At 42.3% G+C, this 27,899-nt stretch overlaps 1 protein-coding gene and 1 pseudogene across 2 annotated transcripts in view; one reads left to right on the top strand and one right to left on the bottom strand.

The window, feature by feature from the left end:
- Positions 1–26,266, top strand: part of LOC133545021 (protein crumbs homolog 1-like) — a 44,760-nt pseudogene extending 18,494 nt beyond the window's left edge.
- The window catches only part of LOC133545024 (sentrin-specific protease 5-like), a 34,481-nt gene continuing 32,612 nt past the window's right edge, over positions 26,031–27,899 (bottom strand). For both annotated transcript variants that reach the window (XM_061890315.1, XM_061890313.1), the window contains exon 10: positions 26,031–27,832. In XM_061890315.1, the coding sequence (XP_061746299.1) occupies positions 27,722–27,832 (111 nt within the window). In that variant the 3' untranslated portion in view covers positions 26,031–27,721. The remainder of the gene's footprint in view (positions 27,833–27,899) is intronic.

Raw genomic sequence — 27,899 nt, 5'->3', positions numbered from 1 at the left:
GGTCTCGGAATATCCCTAAAAAAAGCTTTAGAGTGCTTGATTTTCGCTATTTGCGATGCCACTATCCATTTCCCTGTGACATCATACAGGGCTGCCAATACAAACAACATGGCGGTTACCACAGCAAGATATAGCGACATTAGCTCGGATTCAGACTCGGATTTCAGCGGCTTAAGCGATTCAACAGATTACGCATGTATTGAAACAGATGGTTGGAGTATGAAAGTATTGAAGAAGAAACTGAAGCTATTGAGCGAATAGCTATTGACGCTATTCATAGCCATAGCATGGCCGAATAGCTGCGTTAGCATCGCCGGTAAAATTTGCGGATCAAACGATCAGGATTTTCGCATCTCGTGACACTGGAGCAACTTAAATCTGTCGATTGGTAAGTGTTTTTTTCGCATTAAATGTGGGTGGAAGGAAACGTAATATAGTTGCAAATGTATCTGCAGGTTATCCATACATCTCTGTGCCATGTCTGTTTTAGCACCGCTGGTAAATGGCATGTTAGCATTGATTAGCTGGCAGTCAACATCAACAAAACTCACCTTTGTGAATTCGTTGACTTTATAGTTGCAAATGCATCTGCAGGTTATCCATACATCTCTGTGCCATGTCTGCTTTAGCACCGCCGGTAAATAGCATGTTAGCGTCGATTAGCGTAGCATGTTAGCACCGATTAGCTGGCAGTCACGCCGCAACCAAATATGTCTGATTAGCACATAAGTCAACATCAACAAAACTCACCTTTGTGATTTTTGTTGACTTTATCGTTGCAAATGCATCTGCAGGTTATCCATACATCTCTGTGCCATGTCTGTCATCGCCGGTAAAATGTGGAGACACTTTGGCACATTCAATGGGGGTCTGGTGGCAGACACTTTCGCATCTTCGGTGCAACTTGAATCCCTCCCTGTTAGTGTTGTTACACCCTCCGACAACACACCGACGAGGCATGATGTCTCCAAAGTTCCAGAAAATAGTCGAAAAAACGGAAAATAACAGAGCTGAGACTCGGTGTTTATAATGTGTTGAAAATGAAAATGGCAGCTGTATTACCTCGGAGACGTCACGTATTGACGTCATCGCAAAAAGAGGAATAAACAGAAAGGCGTTTAATTCGCCAAAATTCAACCATTTAGAGTTTGGACATCGGTAAAAAAAATATATGGTCTTTTTTCTGCAACATCAAGGTATATATTGACGCTTACATAGGTCTGGTGATAATGTTCCCCTTTAAGCCACTGTCCATTTCCTTGTGACGTCACATACCGATTCCAATACAAACAATGGCGAATAGCACAGCAAGATGTAGCGACATTAGCTCGGATTCAGACTCGGATTTCAGCGGCTTAAGCGATTCAACAGATTACGCATGTATTGAAACGGATGGTTGGAGTATGGAGACAGATAGCGAAAACGAAATTGAAGAAGAAACTGAAGCTATTGAGCGAATAACTATTGAAGCTATTCGGCCATCTTTGCGTTAGCATCGCCGGTAAAATGTGCGGACCAAACGATCAGGACTTTAGCATTGACACTGGATCAACTTAAATCCGTCGATTGGTAAGTGTTTGTTTCGCATTAAATGTGGGTGGAAGGAAACGCTGGATGTAAATATAGTTTCATATGTACATACAGGTAGCCTAAATAGCATGTTAGCAACGATTAGCTGGCAGTCAATATTGTTGAAATTGGGAGAAATTCGGGAGAATGGTTTCCCCGGGAGATTTTCGGGAGGGGCATTGAAATTCGGGAGTCTCCAGGGAAAATTGGGAGGGTTGGCAAGTATGAGTATTAGCAGTGAATGCGGTGTTACAGAGAAACTGCCGCTCTATAACACCGGCGGGCCAGCTCTAATGTTAACTTGACATTGCCTCAAGGACCAAATGAAATTACAGGGAGGGCCAAATTTGGCCCGCGGGCCAGAGTTTGACACCGATTATATAGTGTACTTATTCCAGGTGTTTTCTGGCCAGATAAAATTATGTTGCGGGCCAGATCTGGCCCCCGAGCCTTGAGTTTGACACCTGTGCTTGAGGCGCTGATTAATTACAGAGTGGCTGAAGAGAGGAGGGAACAGAGTTGAGGTGGGGATCCTGCATAGGATTCTTTTAAAACGGGCTAATCCCCCGGTCAGGTTAAGTCTAAGACCACATGGCTTGTGGTGTTGAGTCCCGCCTGAGACGTCACATGTTCAGCAGGAGAAAAAGGGAGGGGCTACTTAGTAGTGGTGTCAAAAGACATATATATGTATTTTTTAAATGAATCACGATTCTTATTTGTAACGATTCTTAATCGATTTAAAAAATTTTTTTATATCTTTCCTTTCCTGCCACTCAGACAAATCATATCTGTTTCACATATTCATTTCATTTTAGAAAAGAAAAGTTTTAAGATACAAACCCCGTTTCCATATGAGTTGGGAAATAGTGTTAGATGTAAATATAAACGGAATACAATGATTTGCAAATCCTTTTCAACCCATATTCAGTTGAATGCACTGCAGAGACAACATATTTGATGTTCAAACTCATAAATAATTAACTTAGAATTTCATGGCTGCAACACGTGCCAAAGTAGTTGGGAAAGGGCATGTTCTTTTAACAACACTCAATAAACGTTTGGGAACTGAGGAAACTAATTGTTGAAGCTTTGAAAGTGGGATTCTTTCCCATTCTTACGACACCTTGCCTTGTCCCCGAAACCTCCACCAATGGTTTGGTATCGAGGAGACCTGTCCCCTCTGCAACACCATCAATGCAAACCTCCAGCACATGCTGTCAGGCTGCATGACAACGTTATCGCAAGGCCGCTATGGATGGCGACACGACCAAGTCTTGAGGAAGCTGGCAGAGGTGTCAGAGACCTGCAGAAAGGAGGCGAATAGCAGACCTTCCGTTCCAGCCAAACATCGGCTCCAGTTCGCAAGGGCTGGAGAGGGTGCCAAACCCCTCCACCAGAGATCTACAGCGAGACTTCTCTCACCAGGAAATGAGTGGAGCATGAGGGATGACCTGGGGAAGCAGCTCCAGTTCCCCAGGGAGATCGTCGAAACATCGCTACGGCCAGACCTGGTCTTCTGGTCAGAGGCTTGCAAGACGGTTCTTCTGGTCGAGCTCACTGTCCCATGGGAGGGAGGGATGGAGGCTGCTTATGAGCGGAAGCGAGCCAAGTACTCTGACCTGGCAGCAGAGTGCACGGAGGCTGGCTGGAAAGCCATCATCTGCCCTGTGGAAGTGGGGTGTAGGGGCTTCGTTGGTTCCTCAACTGCCCGCATTCTCCGAGACATTGGATGCACAGGAGCGGGGCATCGGAAAGCCATGAAAGAGCTGGCGGAGGAGGCTGACAAAGGCAGCTTCTGGTTGTGGCTAAGGAGGAACAATAAAAGGGCATCAGCAGGGGGTGGCAGAGAGACATCCCTGCCATCGCTCCGCCACCATGAGACGTTCTGGGGTTAAAGGAGCGAAACGTTAATGAATGGTGGTCCCCAGCTGATGACCCATTTATGCCCACTGTTCAGTGGGGTGTCACAGCACACCTGTCAAAGGCACTGGAGGAGGTGCGTCAGGCAGCAATGCCCAGCAGGAATTCCATCACCTGTATCTTCATATGTAGAGCTTCAGTCGTTCAACTGTCGTATTTTACGCTTCAGAATGCGCCACACATTTTCCATGGTAGACGGGTCTGGACTGCAGGCGGGCCAGGAAAGTACCTGCACTCTTTTTTTATGAAGCCACGCTGTTGTAACACGTGGCTTGGCATTGTTTTGCTGAAATAAGCAGGGGCGTCAATGGAAAAGACAGCGCTTAGATGGCAGCATATGTTGTTCCAAAACCTGTATGTACTTTTTAGCATTAACGGTGCCTTCACAGATGTGTAAGTTACCCATGCCTTGGGCACTAATGCACCCCCATACCATCACACATGCTGGCTTTTGAACTTTGCGTCGATAACAGTCTGGATGGTTCGCTTCCCCCTTGGTCCGGATGACACGATGTCAAATATTTCCAAATTTATTTGAAATGTGGAATCGTCAGACCACAGAACATTTTTTCACTTTGCATCAGTCAACCTTAGATGATCTCGGGCCCAGAGAAGCCGGCGGTGTTTCTGGATGTTGTTGATAAATGGCTTTCGCTTTGCATAGTAGAGCTTTAACGTATAGGATTAGACTGTACAACTCCTCTCTGGGGCAGGGGGCGGGGGGTACTAGGATGACAGGGGATGCAAAACAATAACAGTGCAATACTTTTTCATAACATGGTCACTGCTGCCTTCTTTGTCTTGTTATATTCTTATTTTACTGTTATATTTTTATTCCCATTGTTGCTTTTTATTTGTTATTCTTATTGTAATATTTCTCTATTTTGTTTCCATTTAAACCCCCATTATTGACTTTTTTTAAATTGATCTCAACTCTGTACACTGCTGCTGGAATTTTAATTTTCCTGAAGGAACATTCCTGAAGGAATCAATAAAGTACTATCGATCTATCTATCTATCCATCCATCCATCTATCTATCTTTAACTTGTACTTAGAGATGTAGCGACGAACTGTATTTAGTGACAGTTGTTTTCTGAAGTGTTCCTGAGCCCATGTGGTGATATCCTTTAGTAGATTGCACAGTACAGTACATATTCGGTACATTTGACCACTAAATGGTAACACCCGAATAAGTTTTTCAACTTGTTTAAGTCGGCGTCCACGTTATTCAATTAATTGCAATGAATTGATGGTAATAAAGATGAATAAAGGAATCTATTTTATCAATCAATCAATCAATCAATCAATCAATCAATCAATCTATACCAGTGGTGTCAAACAAATTTTAGATCGGGTGCCACATGGAGAAAAATTTACTCCCAAGTAGGCCGGACTGGTAAAATCACGGCACGATAACTTAAAAATAAAGACAACTTCAGATTGTTTTCTTTGTTTAAAAATAGGACAAGCACATTCTGAAAATGTACAAATCATAAAGTTGTTTTTTTTTACACTTACATGTTGTGGTTAATAGTATTCTATCTTTATTTGTCGTTATTTATACTTTCTGAATAATTTATGTGATAATGTTCATCAGTCAACTTATTGGTGTTTATTTTAAACCGTTCAAGATAAAAATTACAGGATGTTATTTATGTAGTTTGCTCATTTTCCTCAACTAGTGCACTAACATCATGTGGTTTATTTATATATATTTTTTTTACATATGTAGCATCATCTACAAAGATTTGCTATTGTGACATCTAGTGGACACACTTAGAATAGCATTTTCTTTCCTTCAAAAATTACGGCTTATTTTTATACTTAGCAAACTCATCCCGCGGGCCGGATAAAACCTGTTCGCGAGCCGGATCAGGGTGGCCTGTTCTAAAAATAGCTCAAATAGCAGCACTTACCAGTGAGCTGCCTCCATTTTGTTTAAATTTTATTTATTTACTAGCAAGCTGGTCTCGCTTTGGTCGACATTTTTGATTCTAAGAGAGACAAAACTCAAATAGAATTTGCAAATCCAAGAAAATATTTTAAAGACTTGGTCTTCACTTGTTTAAATAAATTCATTTTTTTTTTTTTACTTCGCTTCTTATAACTTTCAGAAAGACAATTTTAGAGAAAAATACAACTTTAAAAATGATTTTAGGATCTTCAAACACATATACCTTTTTACCTTTTAAATTCCTTCCCCTTCTTTCCTGACAATTTAAATCAATGTTCAAATATTTATATATTTTTGTAAACAATAATAAGTACATTTTAATTTAATTCTTCATTTTAGCTTCTTCAAACTTATTGTGATTAAAATTCACAACAATTATTCTGGCAAATCTAGAAAATCTGTAGAATCAAATGTAAATCTTTTGAATTTCTTTTAAAATTTTTGTTCTGGAAAATCTAGACGAAATAATGATTTGTCCTTGTTAAAAAATAGCTTGGTCCAATTTTATATATTATAACAAAGTGCAGATTGGATTTTTACCTATTTAAAACATGTAATCAAAATTCTAAAATTAGTCTTAATCAGGAAAAATTACTAATGATGTTCCATAAATTATTTTATTTTTTTCAAAAATATTCAAATTAGCTAGTTTTTCTCTTAATTTTTTCCAGTTGAATTTTGAATTTTAAAGAGTCGAAATTGAAGATAAACTATGTTTCAAAATTTAATTTTCCTTTATTTCGTGTTTTCTCCTCTTTTAAGCCGTTCAATTAAGTGTTTTTTTCATCATTTATTCTCTACAAAAAAACTTCCGTAAAAGGAAAAAAAAATGTAGGACGGAATGACAGACAGAAATACCCATTTTTTTTTATATATATATAGATTTATTTATTAAAGGTAAATTGAGCAATTTGACAATTTCTGGCAATTTATTTAAGTGTGTATCAAACTGGTAGCCCTTCGCATTAATCAGTACCCAAGAAGTAGCTCTTGGTTTCAAAAAGGTTGGTGACCCCTGCTCTATATAATAATTGTTCTTTCTAATATACAAACCCCAAAACCAGTGAAGTTGGCACATTGTGTAAATGGTAAATAAAAACAGAATACAATGATGTGCAAAATAATCATTTTCAACTTATATTCAATTGAATAGACTGCAAGATACTTAACGTTCGAACTGGAAAACTTAATCTTTTTTTTGCAATTAGTAGCTCATTTGGAATTTAAGCCTACAACATGTTTCAAAAAAGCTGGCACAAGTGGCAAAAAGACTGAGAAAGTTGAGGAGTGCTCATCAAACACTTATTTTGGAACATCCCACAGGTGAACAAGATAATTGGGAACAGGTGGGTGCCATGATTGGGTATAAAAGCAGCTTCCATGAAATGCTCAGTCATTCACAAACAAGGACGGGGCGAGGGTCACCACTTTGTGAACAAATGTGTGAGCAAATTGTCCAACAGTTTAAGAACATTTCTCAACCAGCTATTGTAAGGAATTTAGGAATTTCACCATGATAGGTCTGTAATATCATCAAAAGGTTCCGAGAATATGGAGAAATCACTGCACGTAAGCGGCAAGTCTGTGACTTTTGATCCCTAAGGTGGTACTGCATCAAAAACCGACATCAGTGTGTAAAGGATATCACTATACAGGCTCAGGAAAACTTCAGAAAACCACTGTCAGTAACTACAGTTTGTCGCTACATCTGCAAGTGTAAGTCAAAACTCTACTATGCAAAGCGAAAGCCATTTATCAACAACACCCAGAAACGCTGTCGGCTTCGCTGGGCCCGAGCTCATCTAAGATGGACCAGTGCAAAGTGTAAAAATACTCTGTGGTCTGACGAGTCCACATTGAAAATTGTCTTTGGAAACTGTGGACGTTGTGTCTTCTGGACCAAAGAGGAAAAGAACCCTCTGGTTTATTATAGGTGCAAAGTACAAAAGCCAGCATCTGTGATGGTATGGGGGTGTATTAGTGCCCAAGGCATGGGTAACTTAGACATCTGCGAAGGCACCATTAATGCTGAAAGGTACAAACAGGTTTTGGAGCCATACTTGCCAACCTTGAGACATCCGAATTCACGAGATGGGGGGCGTGGGGGGGGGTCGTGGTTGAGGTGGGGAGGGGGGTTGGTGGTAGCGCGGGGTGCATATTGTAGCGTCCTGGAAGAGTTAGTGCTGCAAGGGTCTCTGGGTATTTGTTCTGTCTTGTTTATGATGTGTTACGGTGCGGATATTCTCCCGAAATGTGTTTGTCATTCTTGTTTGTATGGGTTCACAGTGTGGGGCATATTTTGTAACAGTGTTAAAGTTGTTTATATGGCCACCCTTCAGTGTGACCTGTATGGCTGTTGACCAAGTATGAATTGTATTCACTTATTTGTGTGTGTAAAAGACGTATATATTATGTAACTGGGCCGGCACGCTGTTGTATCGAGGAAAAGCGGACGTGACGACAGGTTTTAGAGGACGCTAAAGGCAGTGCCTTTAAGGCACACCCCCAATATTGTGGAAATCGGGAGAATTATTGCCCCGGGAGATATCTGGGAGGGCACTGAATTTCGGGAGTCTCTCAGGAAAATCGGGAGGGTTGGCAAGTATGCTTGGAGCAACATATGTTGCCATCCAAGCGACGTTATTATGGACGCCCCTGCTTATTTCCGCAAGACAATGCCAAGCCCCCATTCTGCACATGTTAGAACAGTGTGGCTTCATAGTAAAATAGTACGGGTACTAGACTGGCCTGTATATAGTCCAGGACCTGTCTCCCATTGAAAATGTGTGGCGCAATATGAAGCGTCAAATACCACAACGGAGACCCCGGACTGTTGAACAACTTAAGCTGTACATTAAGCAAGAATAGGAAAGAATTCCACTTCATACAGTTTTCTCAGTTCCCAAACATTACTGAGTGTTGTTAAAAGGAAAGTCCATGTAATACAGTGGTAAAAACGCCCCTGTGCCAACTTTTTTGCAATGTGTTGCTGCCGTTAAATTCTAAGTTAATGATTATTTGCAATAAAAAAAATAAAAGTTTCTCAGTTCGAACGTGAATAAGGAGCTGAGCGGAAGGCAAAGCTCTCAATTTACCGGTGGATCTACGTTCCCATCCTCACCTATGGTCATGAGCTTTGGGTCATGACCGAAAGGATAAGATCACGGGTACAAGCTGGCCGAAAGAGTTTCCTCCGCCGGTGGCGGGGGCTCTCCCTTAGAGATAGGGTGAGAAGCTCTGTGATCCGGGAGGAACTCAAAGTAAAATTCTAAGTTGATGATTATTTGCAAAAAAATAAAAGTTTCTCAGTTCGAACTTTAAATATTTGGCTTTGCAGTCTATTCAGTTGAATATATAAATTGAAGAGGATTAGCAAATCATTGTATTCTGTATCGATCCATTGTGGTGAAGAAGGAGCTGAGCCGGAAGGCAAAGCTCTCAATTTACCGATCGATCTACGTTCCCATCCTCACCTATGGTCATGAGCTTTGGGTCATGGACCGAAAGGATAAGATCACGGGTACAAGCGGCCGAAATGAGTTTCCTCCGCCGTGTGGCGGGGGCTCTCCCTTAGAGATAGGGTGAGAAGCTCTGCCATCCGGGAGGAACTCAGAGTAAAGCCGCTGCTCCTTCACATGGAGAGGAGCGAGATGAGGTGGTTCGGCATCTGGTCAGGATGCCACCCGAACGCCTCCCTAGGATGTGTTTAGGGCACGGTCCAACCGGTAGGAGGCCACGGGGGAGACCAAGGACACGTTGGGGAAGACTATGTCTCCCGGCTGGCCTGGGAACGCCTCGGGATCCCCCGGGAAGAGCTAGACGAAGTGGCTGGGGAGAGGGAAGTCTGGGCTTCCCTGCTTATCCGACCTCGGATAAGCGGGAGATGATGGATGGATGGATGGATGGATTCTGTATTTATTTACCATTTACACAACGTGCCAACTTCACTGGTTTTGGGGTTTGTAAGATTTGATGTTTCTCCCTGCTCTTCTCCAGGTTTGTCCAATGTAACAATCCGAGCAGAAAGTGGAATATTGCACTACCGGAGCAGCGGGAGGGACAAACCGCACCATCGGTCTCGCCAGCGTCTCCCTCAGCTTCCGCACGAGACAGTCCAGAGGCACCATACTGCACGCACAAAGAGGCCCAGCCTTCCTCACGCTCTCTCTGCAGGAGTCGCACTTGGTGATGGAGCACCGGGACCAAGGTGCCCTAAGTTGACGGTGCGGGGCGCGGGTGCGGTCAGTGATGGAGAGTGGCACTCTGTGAAGCTCAGCAAGGGCCATCAAAACTCCAAGTGGATCATGGCGGTGGATAGAAGTCAGGAGGAAATATTAAGTACTGGAGACTTGAGTTTTCTCCAGGAGGGGGCAGACATCTTCCTGGGGGCACACAGCCTGGACTCCCCGGTGAATTTTCTCCGGGTGTTTAGGACCTGTGGAAATCGGAGGCCCTTCTTCTTCCTTTCCACTCTGACAGAGAGTTGAAGCTGCAGAGGCCTCAGGAAGAACAGTTCGCACAGTTGAATGTCCGCGCCGCCCCGCATTACGGCTGCCGGGGGGCGGCGTGTGCGCACCGAACCCGTGCGACCACCAGGGGGCGTGTGAGGATCTGTTCGACCTGCATCGCTGCGAATGTGCTTCGGCGTGGACCGGGCCGCTGTGTCAGGAAGCCGGCGACACCTGTGTCTCCAACCCCTGTGTTTTTGGAAAGTGCAGCAACATTCCTGGGGGGGGGCTACGAGTGCGTGTGCGAGCACGGGTACGCGGGGGAAACGTGTGACGTGGAAGTGGATTTATGCGAGAACAGCAATTGTAGCAACGGTGCTACGTGTCTTAAAGGCTTTCAGGACTACTCATGCCTCTGCCCCCAGAACCTGACAGGCCAATATTGCAAGTAAGTTCTTCCACGTCTTTATTTGCATAATATAAAAACATTTGACAGTATACAGTTGTGATCAAAATTATTCAACCCCCACACAATTTTTGTGTTTTTAGCAAGTTGGACATTTATTCCGTATTATGTTTATAGTCACATCAAACAAAGATGCATTAAATAGACAAATGCAACTTGAATTACAACATTATATTTTGTAACATACCAAACAGTGTCATTTCTCTTATATCTCTTTGACAAAATTATTCAACCCCTTGAAGATCATAACTCTTATGAACAGAATTTGAATAAGGTCTTTTCAATCAGGTGTTGAAAACACCTGTAGATGTGATTAGAACCATAACGAGCAACAATTAAACGGATTGAAAAAGACTGTGACGCTCAGCTTCTTGTAGATGGTCAATGGTGTATTTGCAACATGGTGAAGTCCAGGGAGTGGTCAAAGAAGTCAAGAGTGGAGGTCATTTCTCTTCATAAGAAAGGATATGGTTATAAGAAAATAGCAAAGACATTACACATTCCAAGAGACACAGTTGGGAGCATAATTCGCAAGTTTAAAGCTAAAGGCACAGTGGAAACACTACCTGGGCGTGGTAGAAAGAGGATGCTGTGTGCAACTGCTGTCCGGTATTTGAAGCGTACAGTGGTGAAAAACCCCCGGGTAACAGCTGAGGAACTACAACAGGACATTGCAGACGGGGGAACGCAGGTTTTGTCCCAGACAATAAGGCGCGCACTACGAGATGAAGGCCTCCATGCCAGAACTCCCAGGCGCACCCCACTTCTGACTACCAGGCACAAGAAAAATAGACTCCAGTATGCCAAAAATCATCTGGACAAACCCCAAAGGTTTTGGGAAACTGTTCTATGGAGTGATGAGACAAAAGTGGAACTCTTTGGGCCTATGAATCAACGTTATGTCTGGAGGAGAAAAAAATGAAGCGTGCCTACTGTTAAGCATGGGCGGGGGGGGTCAATCATGTCCTGGGGCTGTTTCTCTGCCTCAGGTACCGGGAACCTCCAGCGCGTTCAAGGCATTATGAATTCTACTTCCTACCAGGATATATTAGCTGCAAATGTCATGAAGTCAGTGACGAAGCTGAGGCTTGGGAGACGTTGGACCTTCCAACAGGACAAGGATCCCAAACATACCTCCAAATCAACATCAGAGTGGTTGCAGAAGAAGGGCTGGAAGACTCTGGAGTGGCCTTCACAGTCGCCAGACCTAAATCCTATAGAAAAGCTGTGGTGGGAAATTGAAGAAGGCAGTTGCAGCACGCAAGCCCAAGAATATGAATGAACTGGAGGCCTTTGCCCAAGAAGAATGGGCTAAAATACCTGTAGATGGTTGCAAGAAGCTTGTGTCCGGTTATGTATCACCTTTGAAGGATGTCATTACTGCCAAAGGGTGTTCTACTAAGTACTAAAGATGCATGGAGCTAGGGGGTTGAATCATTTTGTCAATGAGATATTAAGAAAAATATCCTTTTTTGGTATTTTGTAAAATACAGTTTTACAATTTAAGTTGCATTTGTCTATTTGACACATATTTATTTGATATGACTATAAACAAAATACGGAATAAATGTCCAACTTGTTAAAACACCAAAATTGTGTGGGGGGGTTGAATAATTTTTATCACAACTGTATCATGCTGCTTCTTTAACATCATCTTGTGCACACTATGAGTAATTCAGGTTTAAAGGGGAACATTATCACAATTTCAGAAGGGTTAAAACCAATAAAAATCAGTTCCCAGTGGCTTATTTTATTTTCCGAAGTTTTTTTCTAAATTTTACCCGTCCCGGAATTTCCAGAAAAAAGGCTTTAAAGTGCCTGATTTTTGCTATCTGTAAATCCACCGTCCATTTTCCTGTGACGTCATTTCGTGATGCCAACAGTGCGGATACCACAGCAAGATATAGCGACATTAGCTCGGATTCAGACTCGGATTTCAGCGTCTTAAGCGATTCAACAAATTACGCATGTATTGAAACGGATGGTTGGAGTATGGAGGCAGATAGCAAAAACGAAAGCTATTGAGCGAATAGCTATTGACACTATTCGGCCATGTCTGCCTTAGCATCGCCGGGTTAAATGTGCAGACCAAACGTTCGGGACTTTCGCATCTTGTGACACTGGATCAACTTAAATCCGTCGATTGGTAAGAGTTTGTTTGGCATTAAATGTGGGTGGAGGGAAACGCTGGATGCAAATATAGCTACCAATGTACATACAGCTAGCTTTAAGAGCATATTAGCATCGATTAGCTGGCAGTCATGCCGCGACCAAATATGTCTGATTAGCACAACAGTCAATAACATCAACAAAACTCACCTTTGTGATTTCGTTGACTTCATTTTTTGCAAATAATAATTAACTTTGAATTTCATGACTGCAACACATGCCAAAGTAGTTGGGAAAGGGCATGTTCACCACTGTGTTACATAACATTTTCCTATAACAACACTCAAACGTTTGGGAACTGAGTAAACTAATTGTTGAAGCTTTGAAAGTGGAATTCTTTCCCATTCTTGCTTTATGTAGACCTTCAGTCGTTCAACAGTCCGGGGTCTCCGCTGTCGTATTTTACGCTTCATAATGCGCCACACATTTCCCAACTCATATGGAAACGGGGTTTGTAAATGCTGCTTCTTTAACATCATCTTGTGCACAGTATGAGTAATTCAGGTTTAATGATCATTAATTTTTTTAACATAAACCAAATTTCATTACAAAAGTAGTGAAAATTGGTACCATTGAGTATCGGTATCAACCCGCAGGGACCAGGAATTGGTACTGTATCGGTTCCAATGTACAAACCCCGTTTCCATATGAGTTGGGAAATTGTGTTAGATGTAAATATAAACGGAATACAATGATTTGCAAATCCTTTTCAACCCATATTCAGTTGAATGCACTACAAAGACAAGATATTTGATGTTCAAACTCATAAACTTGATTTTATTTTTGCAAATAATCATTAACTTAGAATTTCATGGCTGCAACACAAGTCAAAGTAGTTGGGAAAGGGCATGTTCACCAGAGAAAAAGAGAGAGAGAAGAGAGAGAAAGCGCAAGAAAGAAAGAGAGATAGAGGAGAGAGAAATAGATACAGAGAGAGAAAGAGAGAAGAGTGAGAGCAAGAGAAACAGAAGAGATAGAGATAGACAGTGTGTGAGAGAGAAAGAGAGATAGCGAGACAGAGAAAGAGCTAGAGGGAGAGAGCGAGAAAGAAAGAGAAAGGGATCGAGAGAGCGAAAGAGATAGAAAGTGAGAAAGAGAGAGACAGAAGAGAGAGACCTAAAGAGATAGAGGGAGAAAGAGAACGAGAAAATACAGAGAGAAGAGAGTGAGAGAAAGAGTCAGAAGAGAGAAAGAAATAGATGAAAGACAGAGACAGAAGAGATAGGGAGTGAGAGAGAAAGAAAGAGATAGAAAGAAAAAGACAGAGAGGAAGAAAGGGAGAGAGAGACAAAGAGAGGAGAGAAAGTGAGATAGAGAAAGAAAGGGATAGAGATCAAGAAAGAGAAAGAGAAGAAAAGAGATAAACAGCGAGAAAGACAGAAAGAAAGAGATAGAGTGGGAGAAAGAGAGAGCTAAAGAGATAGAGAGAGGGAGAAAGAGAGAATAGAGAGAGAGAAGAGAGAGAAAGAGAAATAGATGACAGAGAGAGAGCAAGAGAGAGACAGACAGAAGAGATAGAGTGAGAGAAAAAAAGAGAGAGAGAGACAAAAGAAAGAAAGGGAGAAAGGAAGACAGAAGAGTGACAGAGAAAGAGACAGAAGAGAGTGAGAGTGAAAGAGAGAGAGAGTTACTTTACATACAGTTGGCTTTCAGCCAAATTACTGTTTGGCCCGATGGTGTTCCAATCATAGCTTAGAACACCATTGCATTATAACATTGAACTCACGAACAATGGCAGTATAGCTTAGAACACCATTGCATTATAACATTGAACTCACGAACAATGGCAGTATAGCTTAGAACACCATTGCATTATAACCTTTAACTGATGAACATTGGCAGTATAGCTTAGAACACCATTGCATTATAGCCTTTAACTGATGAACATTGGCAGTATAGCTTAGAACACCATTGCATTATAGCCTTTAACTGATGAACATTGGCAGTATAGCTTAGAACACCATTGCATTATAGCCTTTATAACTGATGAACATTGGCAGTATAGCTTAGAACACCATTGCATTATAGCCTTTAACTGATGAACATTGGCAGTACAGCTTAGAACACCATTGCATTATAGCTTTTAACTGATGAACATTGGCAATATAGCTTAAAACACCGTTGCATTATAGCCTTTAACTGATGAACATTGGCAGTATAGCTTAAAACACCATTGCATTATAGCCTTTAACTGATGAACATTGGCAGTATAGCTGAGAACACCACTTCATTCTAGCCTTTAACTGATGAACTTTGGCAGCATACCATTGCACTCATGAAGAAATGTGTCTGTTTCAGTGTGAAAGTTCCAGAGATGCCGTGGTACATCCAAATGAACCCGTGAGTGTCTCTACATTACTAGTCTTCTGAACCATGTGCTATTTAAAACATGTTTTCTAAATTATCAATTTGATATCAACAACATTCCACAGTGTGTAGATCCATCTCCGTCACATCGACCAGGATCATTGAACGAGGGCTTGCAGATTAAAAAAACAATCTTAGTTCAATCTTGTGCACCCAAAACATGTATTCCTTATGTGATGATTCCTGATTCCCCCCCCCCCCCAAGTATTTTCTATTCTATTCTATTCAGTTTAAAGGTTATCCATCCATCGATTTTCTACCGCTTGTCCCTCTTAGCCAGCTGAAATATCACCGCAGAGAGTGTTTAATAAAATTGCATTGTGTTTTCAATTACATCGTTGGAAGAGAATATAATTACAAAGTTTCTTTAAAAACCAAGAGAATGTCATCATTGCCGAATGAAAAACAGTAAAAATATTGATTTGATGTAAGCGCGGCCCTTAACTATCAGATGGTTAAGAGCTTTGATAAGCGTAAATGAGTTAGACTGTTATTAAACAGCTGAAATTCAATGAAAAGTATCTTTGGCAGTTATATAACGTGGCAGATCCATCCATCCATCCATCCATCATCTTCCGCTTATCCGAGGTCGGGTCGCGGGGGCAACAGCCTAAGCAGGGAAACCCAGACTTCCCTCTCCCCAGCCACTTCGTCTAGCTCTTCCCGGGGGATCCCGAGGCGTTCCCAGGCCAGCCGGGAGACATAGTCTTCCCAACGTGTCCTGGGTCTTCCCCGTGGCCTCCTACCGGAGCAGCGGCTTTACTTTGAGTTCCTCCCGGATGGCAGAGCTTCTCACCCTATCTCTAAGGGAGAGCCCCGCCACACGGCGGAGGAAACTCATTTTGGCCGCTTGTACCCGTGATCTTATCCTTTCGGTCATGACCCAAAGCTCATGACCATAGGTGAGGATGGGAACGTAGATCGACCGGTAAATTGAGAGCTTTGCCTTCCGGCTCAGCTCCTTCTTCACCACAACGGATCGGTACAACGTCCGCATTACTGAAGACGCCGCACCGATCCGCCTGTCGATCTCACGATCCACTCTTCCCTCACTCGTGAACAAGACTCCAAGGTACTTGAACTCCTTCACTTGGGGCAGGGTCTCCTCCCCAACCCGGAGATGGCATTCCACCCTTTTCCGGGCGAGAACCATGGACTCGGACTTGGAGGTGCTGATTCTCATTCCGGTCGCTTCACACTCGGCTGCGAACCGATCCAGCGAGAGCTGAAGATCCCGGTCAGATGAAGCCATCAGGACCACATCATCTGCAAAAAGCAGAGACCTAATCCTGCGGTTGCCAAACCGGAACCCCTCAACGCCTTGACTGCGCCTAGAAATTCTGTCCATAAAAGTTATGAACAGAATCGGTGACAAAGGACAGCCTTGGCGGAGTCCAACCCTCACTGGAAATGTGTTCGACTTACTGCCGGCAATGCGGACCAAGCTCTGGCACTGATCGTACAGGGAGCGGACTGCCACAATAAGACAGAACGTGGCAGATATTTATAAAAAACATGTTCATACTTGCCAACCTTGCAACCTCAGAATTTGGGAGATGGGAGTGTATATGTGTGTGTATATAAAGTAAATAAAGTACTATCTAATCTATACAGTGGGGCAAAAAAGTATTTAGTCAGCCAGCGATTGTGCAAGTTCTCCCACTTAAAATGATGACAGAGGTCTGTAATTTTCATCATAGGTACACTTCCACTGTGAGAGACAGAATGTGAAAAAAAATCCAGGAATTCACATTGTAGGAATTTTTAAGAATTTATTTGTGAATTATGGTGGAAAATAAGTATTTGGTGAATAACAAAAATTCAACTCAATACTTTGTAATATAACCTTTGTTGGCAATAACAGAGGTCAAACGATCACTATAGGTCTTTACCAGGTTTGCATACACAGTAGCTGGTATTTTGGCCCATTCCTCTATGCAGATCTCCCCGAGAGCAGTGATGTTTTGGGGCTGTCGCCGAGCAACACAGACTTTCCACTCCCTCCACAGATTTTCTATGGGGTTGAGGTCTGGAGACTGGCTTGGCCACTACAGGACTTTCAAATGCTTCTTACGGAACCACTCCTTCGTTGCCCGGCGGTGTGTTTGGGATCATTGTCATGCTGGAAGACCCAGCCAAGTTTCATCTTCAAAACTCTCACTGATGGAAGGTTTTGGCTCAAAATCTCACGATACATGGCCCCATTCATTCTTTCCTTAACATGGATCAGTCGTCCTGTCCCCTTAGCAGAAAAACAGCGATGTTTCCACCCCCGTGCTTCACAGTAGGTATGGTGTTCTTGGGATGCAACTCAGTATTCTTCTTCCTCCAAACACGACAAGTTGAGTTTATACCAAAAAGTTCTATTTTGGTTTCATCTGACCACATCCTCTGCTGTATCATCCATGTCCTCTCTGGCAAACTTCAGACGGGCCTGGACATGCACTGGCTTAAGCAGGGGGACACGTCTGGCACTGCAGGATTTGATTCCCTGTCGGCGTAGTGTGTTACTGATGGTAACCTTTGTTACTTTGGTCCCAGTCCTCTGCAGGTCATTCACCAGGTCCCCCTGTGTGGTTCTGGGATTTTTTGCTCACCGTTCTCATGATCATTTTGACCCCACGGGATGAGATCTTGCGTGGAGCCCCAGATCAAGGGAGATTATCAGTGGCTGGAATAAACACACGCTGAGAAATAGCTCCGTGCCTGCCTGCTTTATGGGTTATAGATAAATCTATGGATAACGGAGATATATATAATCGTCTCCTTCTCAGGTGAGAGAGGACGCTAAAGGCAGTGCCTTTAAGGCACGCCCCCAATATTGTTGTCTGGGTAGAAATCGGATGAAATTCCGGAGAATGGTTGCCTCGGGAGATTTTCGGGAGGGGCACTGAAATTCGGGAGGGTTGGCAAGTATGCATGTTAACAAATTCCTGCCTGCTTTCTCTCATTCAAGCTCAGTAGGCACTGAAAAAAATATTTATGTCTACATCAAAACCATTGACATAATTTCTGGGTAATTGCAGCCTATTCAAGGCTGCAATTACCCAGAAATTATGTTAAACTTAAATATTGCACTCCGCATCCTTTTTTTTTTCTCTTTTTAAATATTGCATCATTAGCATTTTCCTACTATAAAAACAAACAAACAGTTATGTCAAGTGGCCATGAAACATAAAAAATAAGACATAATACACATTGTATATTTTATATTAGATAGAGCTAAGGTTTTTAAAAATATGTCAAGGGTTGAAAATAACAAGTATGTTAATTTATTGAGGACTTATGACACTTATAAGCGGGACCCTTTTGGATTCTAAGAGTTAAGGCCGGAATTTACTCCCGTAAATAAAAACATTTTTATAATAGGGGTTAGGCGTCTAGCCTCAGGAGGCCCTGCATTGGTCTGAATGAACTAAAAACTGTAAACAGGAAGTTGCATGAGATACACTATATTGCCAAAAGTATTTGGCCACCTGCCTTGACTCACATGTGAACTTAAAAGTGCCACCCCATTCCCAACCCATAGGGTTCAATATGATATCGGTCCACCTTTTGCAGCTATTACAGCTTCAACTCTTCTGGGAAGGCTGTCCACAAGGTTGCAGAGTGTCTTTATAGGAATTTTCCAGCATTCTTCCAAAAGCGCATTGGTGAGGTCACACACTGATGTCGGTGGAGAAGGCCTGGCTCTTAGTCGCCATTGTGATTAACCCCAAAGATGATCTATTGGGTTCAGGTCAGGACTCTGTGCAGGTCAGTCAAGTTCATCTACACCAGACTCTTGTCATCCATGTTTTTATGGACCTTACGTTGCGCACTGGTGCACAGCCATGTTGGAAGAGGAAGGGGGCCCGGTCCAAACTGTTCCCACAAGGTTGGGAACATGGAATGTTTTGGTATCCTGGAGCACTCAAAGTTCCTTTGACTGGAACTACCAAGCCCAACTCCACACCATAATTCCTCCTCCACCAAATTTCACACCCCGCACAATGCAGCCCGAAATGTAGCATTCTCTTCCCAACCTCCAAACCCAGACTCGTCCATCAGATTGCCAGATGGAAAAGCGTGATTCATCACTCCAGAGAATGCGTCTTCACTGCTTTAGAGTCCAGTGGTGACGTGTTTTATATACCACTGCATCCAACGCTTTGCATCGGACTTGGTGACGTATGGCTTAGATGCGGCTGCTCGGCCATGGAAACCCATTCCATGATGCTCTCTGCGTACTGTACGTGGGCTAATTGGAAGGTCGCATGAAGTTTGGAGCGCTGTAGCAACTCTCAGTGCAAAGACTTTCTGCACAATGCGCTTCAGCATCCGCTGACCCCTTTCTGTCAGTTTTACGTGGCCTACCACTGTGTGGCTGAGTTGCTGTTGTTCCCAAACTCTTCCATTTTCTTATAATAAAGCAGACAGTTGACTTTGGAAAATTTGTGGCACAGGTGGCATCCTATGACAGTTCCACGCTGGAAACCACTGAGCTCCTGAGAGCTGGCCCATTCTTTCACAAATGTTTGTGGAAACAGTCTCCAGGCCTAAGTGCTTGATTTTATACACCTGTGGTGATTAGGACACCTAATTCTCATCATTTGGATGGGTGGCCAAATACTTTTGGCAACATAGTGTATATTTATAATTTATATAAATAAATACGAAGGTGTCTATACTTTGACTGTGGTAACTAATAGAAAACAGTATCTTTTCTAGATGTTTTGGTATCTTTATTTTTTTTTTTTTAAATACTACCAACTAGGAATAAAGCACAATTTTTTTTTTTTTTTGGTATGTCAAGTCTTCCTCTGCTGCCCGTATCAAAATGTGTCGGCACAAGATGGAACTTCAGCTGCTTCAACGGAGGGAACTGTTCGGAACCGGACAATAAATGCCTCTGCTTGCCTGGTTTCACAGGACAATGGTAGGACTTTATTTTTCTCCATGCATCCTTTTATTTTAGCATATTTTGAATTGATGATTGGTTAATGTTAGTGTAGTGTAGTTTTTTACTTTACAAAATAAAAAATAAGAATATTTCTCAATTCAGGTGTTTTCTGTGTTTGAATCTAAAGTTTTCATATTTAATTTTATTTCATGACTGCTACAATACTGGACTTTGGACAGCTTTTAGGAAGGAACACAACCTTTTAGTGTGTCTGTAGCTTTAATGGGAAAAAAAAAAAAATGATTGGTTCCCTCCGGGTACTCCGGCTTCCTCCCACTTCCAAAGACATGCACCTGGGGATAGGTTGATTGGCAACACTAAATTGGCCCTAGTGTGTGAATGTTGTCTGTCTATCTGTGTTGGCCCTGTGATAAGGTGGCGACTTGTCCAGGGTGTGCCCGCCTTCCGCCCGAATGAAACTGAAATAAGGCTCCAGCACCCCCCGCTACCCCAAAAGAGACAAGCGGTAGAAATGGGTGGATAAATGTGAATACCCGACGCCATGTAAAGTCTAGCCCAGGTTACTTAAAGGGGAACATTATCACCAAACCTATGCAAGCGTCAATATATACCTTGATGCAGAAAAAAAAGACCATGTATTTTTTAACCGATTTCCGAACTCTAAATGGGGGAATTTTGGCAAATTAAACGCCTTTCTGTTTATCAGTCTTTTAGCGATTACGTCAGAACGTGATGTCACCGAGGTAACACACCCGCCATATTCATTTTCACATTACAAACACCGGGTCTCAGCTCTGTTATTTTCCGTTTTTTCGACTATTTTTTTGGAACCTTGGAGACATCATGCCTCGTCGGTGTGTTGTCGGAGGGTGTAACAACACTAACAGAGAGGGATTCAAGTTGCACCACTGGCAAGAAATCTGCCGCCAGACCCCCATTGAATGTACCAGAGTGTCTTCACATTTGACCGGCGATGCTAAGACAGACATGGCACAGAGATGTATGGATAACCTGCAGATGCATTTGCAACCATTAAGTCAACGAAATCACAAAGGTGAGTTTTGTTGATGTTGACTTATGTGCTAATCAGACATATTTGGTCACGGCATGACTGCCAGCTAATCGATGCTAACATGCTATGCTAATCGATGCTAACATGCTATTTACACTAGCTGTATGTACATTTGAAACTAGATACCCACATTTATTGCGAAACAAACACTTACCAATCGACGGATTTAAGTTGCTCCAGTGTCACAAGATGCGAAAGTCCTGATCGTTTGGTCCGCACATTTTACCGGCGATGCTAATAAGGCAGCCATGCTATGGGCCACTTCATTAGGTACACCCACGCTATGGCCGAATAGCGTAAATAGCTATTCGCTCAATAGCTTCAATTTCTTCTTCAATTTCGTTTTCGCTATCTGCCTCCATACTCCGACCATCTGTTTCAATACATGCGTAATCTGTTGAATCGCTTAAGCCGCTGAAATCCGAGTCTGAATCCGAGCTAATGTCGCTATATCTTGCTGTGGTAACCGCCATGTTGTTTGTATTGGCAGCCCTGTATGACGTCACAGGGAAATGGATAGTGGTTTCGAAGATAGCGAAAATACGGCACTTTAAAGCTTTATTTAGGGATATTCCGGGACCGGTAAAATTTTGAAAAAAACTTCAAAAAATACAACAAGCCACTGGGAACTGATTTTTATTGTTTTTAACCCTTTTGAAATTGTGATAATGTTCCCCTTTAAGCAGTGGTACAAACATTTATGTCATTTCAAAACAGAAAGTGCAAGATTGTCTGACACATTTTAAAACAAGCTCTAAGTGCACTTTTGTGCATGATGTCACTACAATAGTTTAAAACAAATAAAGTGCACTTTTGTGCTTGATGTCACACAAGATATTTCAATAACTCAAATAAAAATGAGCTGCATAATAGGAAATCAAGTAGTGTATGCCCTTCGCTATGTGGTAGGTTCCTGCGGATGTTATCTCCTTCTGTTGTTGACTATTTTGTTCATACGATGTTGATGTGGAGATGGTTGCGTGGACATTTTTTTGGTGTGGCACCGACCGATATGTTTACATGTGGAGTTTCAAGCACTCTACATTCTCTAGCGGGTGACTTTTCAAATGATGCTACATTAGCAGTGCTGCTACTTTTTGTAGCAACGCTTCTGCCGCATACTTGTTCAACATCTTCCCGATTGAAGCCCAACCCCGCACTGTTTTTCTCAAAGGGTTGCACAAACCACTAGGACATCCTCGGTAGGTCCACATAAGGGCAAGGAAAACTCCCACCCAGTGGGACGTCGGTGACAATGATGACTATGAGAACCTTGGCGAGGACCACATATGTGGGCAAACCCCCCCCCCCCCTCTAGGGGACCGAAAGCAATGGATGTCGACCGGGTCTAACATGATTTGATTGATTGATTGATACTTTTATTAGTAGATTGGACAGTTCAGTACATAATCCATACAATTGACCACTAAATGGTAACACCCCAATACGTTTTTCAACTTGTTTAGGTTGGGGTCCACGTTAATCAATTCATGGTACAAATATATACTATCAACATAATACAGTCATCACACAAGTTAATCATCATAGTATATACATTGAATTATTTACATTATTTACAATCCGGGGGGTGGGATGAGGAGCTTTGGTTGATATCAGTACTTCAGTCATCAACAATTGCATCAACAGAGAAATGTGGACATTGAAACAGTGTAGGTCTTATTTAGTAGGATATGTACAGCCAGCAGAGAACATAGTGAGTTCAGATAGCATAAGAACAAGTATATACATTAGAAGTACATTTGATTATTTACATTAGGTTGTTTATAATCCGGGGAGATGGGATGTGAATGGAGGAGGGTATTAGTAAAGTGTTGAAGTTGCCTGGAGGTGTTGTTTTAGAGCGGTTTTGAAGGAGGATAGAGATGCACATACTTTTATACCTGTTGGGAGTGCATTCCACATTGATGTGGCAAAGAAAGAGAATGAGTTAAGACCTTTTTTAGATCGGAATCTGGGTTTAACGTGGTTTGTGGAGCTCCCCCTGGTGTTGTGGTTATGGCGGTCGATTACGTTAAGGAAGTAGTTCGACATGTACTTCGGTATCAAGGAGGTGTAGCGGATTTTATAGACTAGGCTCAGTGCAAGTGATACTGTGAAAGTTCAATCCATAGTGGATGCAACACAGCCGCGAGAGTCCAGTCCAAAGCGGATCCAACACAGCAATATATATAAAATATAAAATGCGGAAAAAGTTTTTCCCGGATGTATCGCATAATTGGTACCACAATTAATAATAGTAATAATAATAATAATAATGGATTAGATTTATATCGCGCTTTTCTATTGTTAAGATACTCAAAGCGGTCACAAAGAAGTGGGAACCCATCATTCATTCACACCTGGTGGTGGTAAGCTACATCAGTAGCCACAGCTGCCCTGGGGTAGACTGACGGAAGCGTGGCTGCCAGTTTGCGCCTACGGCCCCTCCGACCACCACCAAATTCATTCATTCACCAGTGTGAGCGGCACCGAGAGCAAAGGGTGAAGTGTCCTGCCCAAGGACACAATGGCAGCGATTTGGATGTCAATAGGTGGGAAGCGAACCTACAACCCTCAGGTTTCTGGCACGGCCGCTCTACCCACTACGCCATGCCGCCCCAATTCTCAGTTTGGCCACTTTCCTGTATCATCCATCCATTTTCTACCGCTTATTCCCTTTGGGATCGTGGGGGGGGGCTGGTGCCTATCTCAGCTACAATCGGGCGGAAGGCAGAGTACACCCTGGACAAGTCGCCACCTCATCGCAGGGCCAACACAGATAGACGGACAACATTCACACACTAGGGACCATTTAGTGTTGCCAATCAACCGATCCCCAGGTGCATGTTTTTGGAGGTGGGAGGAAGCCGGAGTCATGGGGGGGGACATGCAAACTCCACACTGGAAGATCCTGAGCCTGGGATTGAACCCTGACTACTCAGGACCTACGTATTGTGAGGCAGACGCACCAACCCCTCTTCCACCGTCCTGTATCATTTCCAGCTAAAAACTTCAATTTGGCCAGTGCATTTTGAATAACAATGTTAGAGGGAAACTGTTATTTAATGCACCCTGTTCCCAAGTGTACCGTGATGTTCCGTGTGCTTTTCCTCGCCGCTGCAGGTGTGAAAAGGATGTGGACGAATGTGCCTCCGACCCCTGCATGAACGGAGGCTTCTGCATTAACTACGTCAACCGCTTTGAGTGCGTGTGCGACATAAATTACTCGGGTATACACTGCCAAATGGACGTCAGTGACTTTTACTTGTACATCTTTTTGGGCCTGTGGCAGAACCTGTTCCAACTGGTGTCCTACTTCGTCATACGCCTCAACGACGACCCGGAAATCGAGTGGGTGTTTCACGTTAATGAGTAGCTCCCGAGCTTGTTTGTGCACCAACACATGGGACCTTCCAACACTGCTATTCATGAGATTGTTTCATTTTCATCAATAGCCTTAGTGCAACAATTTGGTACTTTTATAAAACCACACTCCGAGCTAAACTCCCTCTAAATAACATTGCAATTTCAAACACCAATAAAGCAAGTATGCTTGGTAGAAAATTCCCAACAGTAAAAAGTAAGGCTCCACTCTTTCAAAAAGCGCTAACTTGGCTGTTTCAGGGACATGCAACCGATTAGCATTAGCCATTTTACAAGGCGATTTCAACACCGCAAACAACCTAACAGTCAAAATAGCTGATGTGTAATAGGCACCATACTTACAGTATAAACACTGACTGTAAGGCGCAACATAACACGTCCAAATTCAACACACAGCTACTTTCTAGTTGAACATACTCCATCCATCCATCCATTTTCTACCGCTTATTCCCTTTTGGGGTCGCGGGGGGCGCTGGCGCCTATCTCAGCTACAATCAGGCAGAAGGCGGGGTACACCCTGGACAAGTCGCCACCTCATCGCAGGGCCAACACACATAGACAGACAACAGTCACACTCACATTCACACACTAGGGCCAATTAGGACCATGAATTGATTAATGTGGACCCCGACTTAAACAAGTTGAAAAACGTATTCGGGTGTTATCATTTAGTGGTCAATTGTACGGAATATGTACTGAACTGTGCAATCTACTAATAAAAGTATCAATCAATCAATCAATTAAACATACTATTGATAGCATATCCAGTACTGCCATCTAATGTCTTGGAAGTGCAACTGCATTGCAAATCAGACTCAAATGGCAGGAAAAAACAACCCCAAGATATAACAATCATTATTACCTCATTTTTAAATGTTACATAAAAAACACAGTTGTATTATCAAACAATATTTAGTAGCACACAAAAAAGTATCGAAATTTGGTACCGTCAAGTACCGGTATTGTTTCCCAGGTAGCGGGAATTGTTATCATATTGGTAAACGGTACCCATCCCTACATGTGATTAGTATGCAAATGAGGGCGGTATAGCTCGGTTGGTAGAGCGGCCGTGCCAGCAACTTGAGGGTTGCAGGTTCGATCCCCGCTTCCGCCATCCTAGTCACTGCCGTTGTGTCCTTGGGCAAGACACTTTACCCACCTGCTCCCAGTGCCAACCACACTGGTTTAAATGTAACTTAGATATTGGGTTTCACTATGTAAAGCGCTATATAAATATAATTCACTTCACTTCACTTCAGTTAAATAGATATGTGTCAAATTTGTTTTTTTGAATAGATATGTATTTGTATGCAATTCAATTTTCACACTTAAGTATAGATAAATAAATAAATGGGTTGTACTTGTATAGCGCTTTTCTACCTTCAAGGTACTCAAAGCGCTTTGACACTACTTCCACATTTACCCATTCACACACTGATGGAGGGAGCTGCCATGCAAGGCGCCAACCAGCACCAATCAGGAGCAAGGGTGAAGTGTCTTGCTCAGGACACAACGGACGTGACGAGGTTGGTACTAGGTGGGATTTGAACCAGGGCCCCTCGGGTTGCGCACGGCCACTCTCCCACTGCGCCATTCATTCTGATTATGATACGGAAAACTTATTTATCTTGTGCCTTAGCTCCTTTTGGTAATTTAGATCACAACATATGTGAGACATTCCCACACAGATTTGATGATCTACCACTATAGGTTGGATAAAAGATGCTGGATTGCATTTATTGTATTAGACTTGAATGATGAAAAAAACACCATCAAATAAACCCCTATGGTTTTTTTATTATTACTTAAACTCTTCTGCAATTTCAAAATATTACAAAGAGAAACAATTCAATTTCGATATCTTCACAGACAAAACAAACCTTATATTGTGTCATCTGCTATTGGCAGGTAACTATTTTTTTAAACAAACTATGACAGCAATGTACAATATACAGTTATTTTAAACAATAAAAAATAATAATACTGCGGCTCATTTTAACCGGCAGTTGTGAGTTCATTAAGGCTTGTTTCTTGCACTCTTCCCTGTAACTCTGCAGTCAAGTCAAACAGGAAAAGGACACGTTCCCCAAAATAACATGTCAATCATTTATAGAGAATTAAAATACGGCAACTAAGTGGATTTATCATGATAAATGTATACTGTAACAAGCTACACACAGTTCACCTGCTACTGACCAGCGTAGAATGATGAATACCGCAATTTCCGGACTATAAGAGCCTACTTTTTTTCCTACACTTTGAATCCTGCGGCTTATAAAACGGTGCAGCTAATTTATGGATTTTGTTCACTGATCGCCATAATGCAAAGCTTTCCTAAAACACTTGCAAATACACTTAAATGGTGTGGTATTTTTTTGTATTAGTGGAGGGGTCGGGAACCTTTTTGGCTGAGAGAGCCATATAAGCCAAATATCTTTAAAAGTATTTCCATGAGAGCCATATAATTTTTTTTAAGACTGAATACAACTAAATGCGTGCATTTTTAAGTAAGACCAACATTTTTAGAGTATAATAAGTCTCTTCTTTTTAATAACATTGTTATTCTGAAGCTAACCAACAATAAATAAAAAACTGCTTACCATTAATGCGACTTCTTGAACAGGTGCGGTAGAAACCGGATGGGTGGATTAAAATGCATGAGAATGTTTTATATTTTGAACGTTATTTTTGACACTGTGATTACCAGCGGAATTATTCATTACTCACCGTAATAAGCAATGTCCACTAAGATTCATCTGAGAGCCAGATTCAGTCATCAAAAGAGCCACATCTGGCTCTCGAGCCATAGGTTTCCTACCCCTATGCTAGGGCATCATCTTTTGGATGAGTTCACTCATTGCAGGTGTAGTTGAGTGAATGCCTGAAATGTTTCCTGCTGTTTGAAGCTTTGAACCGGAAGTAAAAGTGGCATTCTGTCTTCTAATCGTCCACAGCGTTTCTACTCATATGGATTCCTCATTTATCACTCCAAGCAACGTTTGTAAGTTTTGCAATATAACAATTCATTCTTACTAAATCTGTGAGAGTGTTTTCATGCATTGTAATGCAATGAAGGTAGCGTTGTTAGCATTAGATGATATGCTAACACGTTTACGAGTGTCTGTGTTGGCATTATTACCTTGCAATGGCATTCTGTTTGTATTCTTCCAGTGTCACAAAATCCTCAATAAATTTACCAAGACGTCACTGTGGAGTTATTGAGTCTGTTTCGCTGATTGGAGAGCTAGTTTCCCGCAAGTCTGTTATGGTTGATCAGCCGTTTTACAGGCAATGTTTGGAAACAATTACGGTGTGTAAATAACTTATTTCACAATGTATATATCTTTGGTGTGGCTAATATATATGAAAAAAATGTTTTCCTACAATTCAGTAGCTTTTAGCTCTATAGTCCGGAAAACACGGTATCTAAAAATGAAAAGTATCATAAGCTTACATTGTGACAGATTACTAGCAATGGAGCTTACATTCACAGAGTTCTTTGTAGATCCGCTTGCGTATCTTTGGTATGTCTGTCTGCGAGAAATGGAGTGGCTGGCCCAAGGCGAGGCATCTGGAATACTGGGAGGGAGATCAAAGGGTAGTCATTAATTAGTGTCTAGGCTGACAGGTCAAATGTACTAAAAGC

This window comes from Nerophis ophidion, linkage group LG28, assembly GCF_033978795.1.
Source record: "Nerophis ophidion isolate RoL-2023_Sa linkage group LG28, RoL_Noph_v1.0, whole genome shotgun sequence".
Classification (NCBI taxonomy): Eukaryota; Metazoa; Chordata; class Actinopteri; order Syngnathiformes; family Syngnathidae; genus Nerophis; species Nerophis ophidion.
The sequence above is the reverse complement of the archived record's forward strand: the minus strand, read 5'-3'. Positions and strand labels throughout refer to the sequence as shown.